Genomic DNA, 8,295 nt, shown 5'->3' on the forward strand with positions numbered 1-8,295 from the left:
CCATGTTCAATTCAGAGGATTTTATTTCAAAATAAAGATAAAGCTTACTTCTACCCAGACCACAGTACTAAACTGTGAAAACATTGCCTCATTCTACCCTTCACAGAGGGCACAGCAGTGCGAACATCTCTGAAATGTTCTGCAGAATTCTCTATAGTCCAGTCATTGAAAATTTGTCTCCATTTTCAACTGATGTGAGGTTTGTTAGGAAACCTCTTTAACAACTTATTCAATTTCTTAGGAGGTAAAATTCCAGACTCTCCCAGAGTCTCCTGGATTGATCTCATCTTTCGGTCTTCCTGAAAACAGAACAGAAACAAGAATAACAGTTCTAAAGTTTGCCTTGACCTAGGCCCATAGTTCTCACAAAGGCACACAAATATATTAATCAGCCCAAAGAGAATGTGTCAGGGCTTTCAACAAAAGGGATTTGGGACTTAAAAATGACTGTCTAGATGTCCAGTGTAGGTATGTTGTGTTGTCAGGGAGTTTTGATTGTCTTAGAGTTGGGCGGTTTTTTTCAGGACTACAGTTAATTTGTCCATTTTTAGCTTAGTCAGCAGATAGTCTTAAATTTTAGAAACAAATGAAAGAAGAATGTATTGTTTAAAGTCTTTTTTCCCCCTATTTTTCAGACCAGGAGAGATTATACTCTGGGTTTGGAATGTAGTAATGGTTTGAAAAGTATTGGTTTTAACTTTTATTATCTTAAGCAGGCTGTAAGCAGCTTTTTGTGCAAGCAAGAAATGAAAGCTAATAATTGATTTTAGGTGAGAGCAGCAAATGATTTCTATTAAAGGCTTGACTATAGTGACTCCATCTTGTCTCATATGCTTTATTGTATGGGCTTCTTACCCTAACTACTTAGCCAGAGATCTCACTCTTAGCTCACTGATATGAAGCTACTATTGCCAGCTAGCAATTAAGTCTAGGTTGGAAACCAAACAGCCTGTCCTTAGACAGCTTCACTCTCTTATAATGTATATTTGAGCAATTCTAATTTTTCAAAACGTTTTTCCAATTAATTACTTGATTTGACACTCAAAAAATTCTGTAAAGTAAGTGTTAACGTTAACTTCATTTGGTAAAGCTCAAGTTCAGAGCAGTGAAATCAGTTAACGTCACACAACCCTCAAAACCTTAACCTTTCCCGCCTTGGCATGGGTAAAGTAGAATGGATGTGAGGGTCTTTCCTATCACTTAGCAAAGAGAGGGAAAACCATTACTTGTATTCCTCCCATTCTCTTCCCGACAGGGCACCCCAGGAAGCATCTGTCACCTGAGCCCTTGAAGCACAATCGAAGAAGCTCTGGATCTCTTTTTTGCACGCGTCGTCGCGAAATTCATTCTGTTTCCAACAAGCCATCATCACCGACATCTCCGTGATGCAAGTCGCCTCTGGAGGTGCAGGAACGGGGGTGGGAGGGGAGAACCTCAGTCACAAGCAGCTTACCTTCCCTGCTCCCCCGCAACACCCCCTTTCGCTCCGTCTCCGAGGCTCACCGCCCTTTTCCCGGCGCCGCTCTCCCACGTGGTCGGCTAGTATGAGGGGTTTGTTGGGCTTCAGTACAGGCTTTCGCGGGTTCCCAAGCCGCGGTAGGCGGCCCCGGAGACTGGGTGTCGCCATTGTGCACCAAGCTCCCGGCAAGCTCTGCGTCGCTGTGCGTGACCCTGCGTGACCCCTACGGGCTCTACGGAGCCCTGCGCTGAATTGGTGGGAAGCTCCGCAGCCCGCTGGAGCGCACAGTTCATCTTCTTGGACTGGCCCGCGGTGATGGTGAGTTCGAATACCGGCGAACCCGTCCCCATCAGCAGTTTAGGAGGAGACTCTTGGGCTCAACACGCCACCTGAGGCCTCACCTTTGTGGCTTTCGGTCCCTGAAACGTCGAGGCAGTACCAGGCCCAGGACAACCCAGGAAAGGACTCCGTAAGTGGACCCTCGATTCTGAAGGCGGCCGTTTGGTTAAGACGGTGGTTAACATAGACAAGGCCAAAGACAATGGGAGTGAATCAGAATACTAGACTATTTATGGTGTTAGCTTGGGAGATTTTTGTTTTAATAAACATTCAAGAACTGTTGTTACTATCTTTTTTTAAAGAATTATTTATTTATTCATTCGTTTATTTCTAATTTGACAGAGAGAGACACAGAGAGAAAGAGGAGAGAGAGGCGAAGTGAGAAAGCAAGCCACCAGGTCCACGACTTGAACCATGGTCTGCCATGTTGGAGTGTCCAGCACCTCAACCACCATGCCACCTTCTGATCCCCACTATCTTTTTTTTAAAAAAAGAATTATTTTGGTACCAACAGTTGGTGTAATGGCTATGTCGTTGGACTCCCATGTAGTCGAGTGCGGTTCAAGTCCTGGACCTGGTGGCTTAAACTCACGCCGAGTGTGAGTGCACATGCCCAGGATCCTGAGAGGAGAATGGAGAAGGGATTGCTGCGTGGCCATCCCCCCTAGGGGGTGATTTCTCACTTTCTGTCTTTCTGTCTCTATCTTTCTGGCGAGCACACTCACCCTATAGCAAAAACCTCTCAAAAAAGAAAAGAATCATTATTATTATTATTTTGCTATAGGGCACGTGCGCTCGCCAGAGACAGACACAGAGAGACAGAAAGTGAGAAATCACCCCCCAGGTGGGATGACCACACCGCAATCCCTTCTCCTCCATTCTCCTCTTGGGATCTTGGGCACACACACACACACACACACACACACGCGCCCAGCGCGAGTTAAAACCACCAGGTCTGGAACTCAAACCGCGGTCGACTACATGGGAGTCCAGCAACATAGCCATTACGCCTGGTCCCCCACTTATTTATTTTAATTGGACCAGAGAGGGACAGAGAGAAAGAGCAGGAAAGTGAGAAAGCAAGCCTCCAGGTCTGGAACTTGAACCCCGTCTGCCGTTTGGGGAGTCCAACACCCTCAACCACCATGCCACCTGCTGGCCCCAGATTGTTACTGTCTTTAAAATCACTCTCAAGTCGCAAGGAAAAATTAGGCTTGTTTATTTAATTATTTAACAACTACTTAGAGGCTCATTTGTAAAAATCTCGTTGGGTAGTATGAAGCTGAAACACTTCTGCACTGTTTTATGTAATCCTCTCCCAGTTTCATGATGGTGCTTGGTAGTATCAGTCCTACTTACAGACTTAGACTCAGTTATGATGCCTCATCAGACTTCTTAGGACTTTTGCTATTTACGAAACTCGGCCCAAAGAGGTACTATGGATTCCCAAAGCATTTGTACATGTGCTCCAAAAAAATGTTCCTGGTAATGGAAGCATAATTTAAACAAATCTCTAGTTCATATGACTACTTCAGAGGGGCAGGATCTATTTGGATGTGTAAATTTAGTGTTTTAAAGTAATTTATCACAGGGGCCAGCAGATGGCATAGTGGTTAAGGCACTGGACATGTCCAACTATGGTTCGAGCCTCAGTCCTGGCAGCTTGCTTTCTCACTTTCCCTTTCTTTCTCTGGTCAAATTTAAATAAATGAATAAATAATAATCCTGCAAAAAAAACTTTAAAGGGTTATTTAATTTTGTTTGTTATTTTTATTTTTTGGAGAGGTTTTTGCTATAGGGCGCATGCGCTCACCAGAAAGCCAGAGAGACAGAGAGAGACAGAAAGCTAGAAATCACCCCCCGGGGGGATGGCCACACTGCAATCCCTTCTCCTCCATTCTCTTCTTGGGACCTTGGGCACACACACACATGCGCCCAGCGTGAGTTAAGCCACAGGGTCTGGGATTCAAATCATGGTCAAATACATGGGAGTCCAGCAACATAGCCATTACACCAACTGCCGGTCCCTGTTGTTATTTTTAATTTACCAGAGAGAGAGAGAGAAAGAGAGTGAGAAAGCAAGCCACCAGGTTCGAGACTCAAACAGTGGTAGGCCATGTGGGAGTGTCCAGCACCTTAACTACCATGCCAGCTGCTGACCTCCCCCTTTTAAAAATTTTTATTTATTATTTTTAATTTGACTAGAGAGAGACAGAGTGATAAATGAACAGATGTTTGTATTATTTTCTCAACAGGTCTCCAACTATAGTATGCCCCCTCAAAAAATAACCCAGCTGAAGACACTATATTAAGAAAGAAGCAGTTTATTATACAAAATGCAACCTGAGATAATAGAAAGGAGCAACACTTCCAGAAATTTAAGGTACGCTTTACCCCCACACTCCAGCAGTGTAAATAAAACAGGTTCCTACCAGATTCTTTTGCCACCAGTAACCCTAACCTGCAGTAAGCTTGTTGCTGTCTACAGTGCCAGTTAAGCCCCAAACCAGAAACAATTCATACTGCTTGCTTTCTTTATACGGAAAATAAGCTTTTAATTGATAAGTACCATAAAGGTATTCCTGGTCCTACTTTTCCTTGTGGATATGTAGCACCTGGTTTAACTTGCTCTTTTGAGAACCCTTATGTGGTGACGAATAAAGGATAAAGTCTAAGAAGCACTGACCAGGCAGGCCTGAATCTCGAGCAATAATCATTCACAAACAACTGGCCCACTTAGTATACAAGTGCTAAATTTGGGAATGCCAGTGAGAGCTGGTGTAGTTAGGAGAGGTAAGGATGATTCTACACCTTGCATAACCATCACTTGCCTTTTAAAAAAAATTATGTATTTAATTTTATTTGCAATTTTTTTAAAAGTTTGACCAGAGAGAGACAGAAAGAGAAAGGGAAAGTGAGAAAGCAAGCTGCCAGGTCCAGGCTTCAAACCACAGTCATCCATGTGGGAATCCAGCACCTTTAGCCATACCACCTGCTGACCCCTCACTTACATACTTATGTGTAATAAAAGGTGCAAACCTAGATTTACACCTATGTAGTAGGTATTTTGCACTATAAACCAACATCTGCATTTAACTAGGTTAAGCTCAGAAATTGGGAGTCCAGCATTTGACTTCTTTTGTGGGTCCCTATCAAAAACATTTTATTTTAAGGTTTTTGCCATAGGCATGTACACATACCACAGAGACAGAATGAAAGTGAGAAATTATCCCCCAGGGAGATGGCCTTGCTGTAATACATTCTCTTGGGATTTTGGACATAGGCACCCAGCATGGTTTTCAAGCCTCTGGGTCAGGACTTGAACCGTGGTCAGCCTTGTGGGAGTCCAGCACCTCAACCACTAGGCCACCTGCTGGCCCCTCTACTATATCAAATTTGAACAGATGTATTTTTTAAGGTCTCTCCCTCTTGTTCTTTTCTGCAAAAGACGAAAACAGGTTAAGCAAACTTTTTGTGCTATTAAGGACATCTTTTATTTATGAATAAAACAAAAAAATGAAATCCAGCTTTTCTTGGCCACATCCTTAGATGTGATAATATCACACATTAATCTTAACTGTTGAAGGATTTACCAGACATCTATGTGTATGTGTCTACAAATACATAAAGATAGATAAATTTATGATGAGACACATTGATAAACTACGGAACTTCTCTAGTGATAATGCATGACTGACATAATAACTAGAGTAGCTCTGAGGTCTAAGGTAATCTTTTTTGTTCCACTGACCCAGAAAAAAACTCATGTTCTTGCACTCATTAGGCTGTATGTTCAAACTATTGGGTCATCAGAAAAGTTGTGGTGCATTTTTGCATAGAAAAATACGTCTTTTCTGACAACCCAACACTTTAATAGAAGGATTTGGCTGCAACTCCAAATCTGATTAAGCCTTGGTTGCCTAAATTAATCTCTTACTTCCTCATCCCCTTCAGTTTAGGACCTTGGGTGGGCTCAATGCAAAAGAATCAGTAGAGGCAGGCAGGTGGAATGGTGGTTAAAGGCGCTGGACTCCCACATGGCCAACTGCAGTTCAAGTCCCAGATCTAGTGGCTTGCTTTCTCACTTTCCCTCTCTTTCTCTCACTCTACCATCTCTGGTCAAATTAAAATATACAAATAAAGTTAATTTTTAAAAATAATTATTTATTTAATTTTATTTATTCATTTAATCATTTTCATTTGACCAGAGAAAGACACACAGAGAGAAGGAAAGTGAGAAAGCAAGCCACCAGGTCCGAGACTCGAACAGTGGTCAGCCACATGAGAATGTCCAGTGCCTTAACCACCATGTCACCTGCTGACCCAATAAAATAATTGTTAAAACCATTACTAATACCATCATTACTCTTGGTCATACAGTAGGTCTTCTAGCAGTGAGAACATGTAAAACTGTAGGATAAGGGATGGAGTAGGAAGATGAAGAAAGAAAGAAAAAAAAAGTGTCAGTACCATAAAGTTGTATGAAAAGACAACAGTAACAGGCTGAATAGTTAAGACTATTCGTTGCTTAAAGTGGAAAGCACTGCAGATTATAAGATAATTACTAAAGCATATTGCTGGGCTATTTTTCCCATCAGAACTTTCCCAACTTTGCAGAAAAGGGGACTTTGGAGCATATAAAAACAATAAGATAGAGTTCATTAGGAAAACAGAAAATAAAGACCTATAAAAATTTGCATTTTGAGAGCCAGCTCTGTGGTTAAGGCAGCTGGATCCCATGTGGTTGACTGCACAATTTGTGCCTCAGAGCTGGCAGCTTGAGAAACATGCTGGGCACACATGTGCGTGTGCTCAAAATCCTGTAAGAGGGAGAAATGGAGAAGAGATTGTTGCATAACCATGCCCCATGAGGGTGCTTTCTCCTGTTTCTCTCTGCCTCTCTCTAGCCAGTGTGCATGCTCTCTAGCAAAAAACAAAAACATTTGATTCATATGGGATTATGTTAACATTTCAAAATCATTTATTTTATTTAACTTTATTTATTTACTTATTTTTTTAATTTGACTAGAGAGGGACAGAGCAAGAGCAAGCAAGAGAGAGGAAAAGTGAGAAAGCAAGATGCCAGATTTGGAACTTGAACTGTGGTCGGCCATGTGGGAGTCCAGTGCCCCCAACTACGATGCCACCTGCCAGCCCCTCAAAAGCATTTAAATTAAATATATTGGGTCCTCGGAAAAGTCATGACACGTTTTTGCATAGAAAACCAAAATACATCATGACTTTTCAGGTGACTGTATGTATGTGTGTGAGAGACTGTGTGTGTGTATGACTTTTTCTGCCAACATTTCCAATTTTAGTCTCCATCTTTGATTTAAATTAGAACATGGCAGTACATTAAGTTGACATGGCATATATTAGCTATTCAATCTTTCTGTTCACAATATGTGAAGGAATTTCAGATACACCCTAAATAAGTAGCAAATCAGCAAGTAAGAATAAATAGTTTCTGTACCTCCATCAGATATTGTAAGAAAGAGTCAGGAAAGAAAAAAGAGTTACAATAAAAAATTTGGTGCGCCCAGAGTGAGTGAGTTGTTTGTTTGTTTTAGAGATTTTTACTATAGGGCATGTGCAGGCGAGAGAGAGAGAGAGAGAGAGAGTGAGAGAGAGAGTGACTGTGAGAAATCACCCCTTAGGGGGTATGGCCACACCACAATCCCTTCTCCTCCATTCTCTTCTCGAGATTTTGGGCCCATGTGCACACATGCCTGGTGTGAGTTTAAACCACTGAGTCCAGAACTTGAACTGCAGTGACTACATGGGAGTCCAGCGACATAACCCTTACACCATCAGCTTGTCTGTGGCTATCGATCTTTTTTTTTTTTCTCTTTTTTTGGAGAGGTTTTTGCTATAGGGCACCTGCGCTTGCCAGAGAGAGGCAGGGAGACAGGAAGCAAGAAATCACCCCCCAGGGTGGACGGCCATGCTGCAGTCCCTTCTCCATTCTCCTCTCGGGATCTTGGGCACGCACGCACACGCGCCCAGCATGAGTTTAAGACACTGGGTCCGGGACTCGAACCGCAGTTGACTACATGGGAGTCCATCGACATAAGCCTTACTCCATCAGCTTGTCTATGGCTATCCATCTTAACGATAAAACATCAATGATATAACTACAGTTCCTTGAATCCATGATAAATGTTCTTTAAGGGTTTGTGTAGTACTCTTTATGTCTTATGGTAGAATAGGATCTCCTTAGCTCTACCAAATTAAAGATCTTGCAAGGGCAATTAGAGATTCTGGTTCCTTTTCATGAAAATCTCATGTAGATAATCCCAAAATTTCCTCTGCTGTGTTTCATTATTGTGGATCATGGCAGTGAGAGCTTCTCCCTGGTCCAGACCTTGCCAATAATCTTGTAGCCACATCTCCTTCCAGCTGAAAAACAAAAAGGAGGGTTGGATTATGGAACTGCAGCCCAGCTATGAGTTCTCCCTTTGAGTGTAGCCACAATTCTTTTTTTTTTTTTTTTTTTT

The 8,295-nt window shown here is 42.3% G+C and overlaps 2 protein-coding genes and 1 long non-coding RNA gene across 3 annotated transcripts in view; 1 reads left to right on the top strand and 2 right to left on the bottom strand.

Moving 5' to 3' along the window:
- On the bottom strand, positions 1 to 1,673 carry CHCHD1 (coiled-coil-helix-coiled-coil-helix domain containing 1). Its single transcript, XM_006170042.3, has 3 exons — positions 1,504 to 1,673; positions 1,280 to 1,398; positions 1 to 299 (listed from the first exon to the last, which is right to left on the bottom strand). The coding sequence occupies exons 1-3, from the start codon at positions 1,625 to 1,627 to the stop codon at positions 186 to 188; spliced, it is 357 nt and encodes a 118-aa protein (XP_006170104.1). The 5' UTR covers positions 1,628 to 1,673; the 3' UTR covers positions 1 to 185.
- A 39-nt stretch (positions 1,674 to 1,712) lies between these two features.
- The window catches only part of LOC106734064 (uncharacterized), a 17,830-nt gene continuing 11,247 nt past the window's right edge, over positions 1,713 to 8,295 (top strand). The window contains exons 1-2 of the long non-coding RNA XR_001369826.2: positions 1,713 to 1,928; positions 4,054 to 4,181. This is a non-coding gene — a long non-coding RNA (uncharacterized LOC106734064). The remainder of the gene's footprint in view (positions 1,929 to 4,053; positions 4,182 to 8,295) is intronic.
- The window catches only part of POFUT4 (protein O-fucosyltransferase 4), a gene marked incomplete at its 5' end in the record, with an annotated part of 7,709 nt that continues 7,188 nt past the window's right edge, over positions 7,775 to 8,295 (bottom strand). The window contains 1 exon segment of the mRNA XM_014584834.2: positions 7,775 to 8,197. Within this exon segment, the coding sequence (XP_014440320.1) occupies positions 8,050 to 8,197 (148 nt within the window).

This window comes from Tupaia chinensis, unplaced genomic scaffold, assembly GCF_000334495.1.
Source record: "Tupaia chinensis unplaced genomic scaffold, TupChi_1.0 Scaffold148012_1, whole genome shotgun sequence".
Lineage (NCBI taxonomy): Eukaryota > Metazoa > Chordata > Mammalia > Scandentia > Tupaiidae > Tupaia > Tupaia belangeri.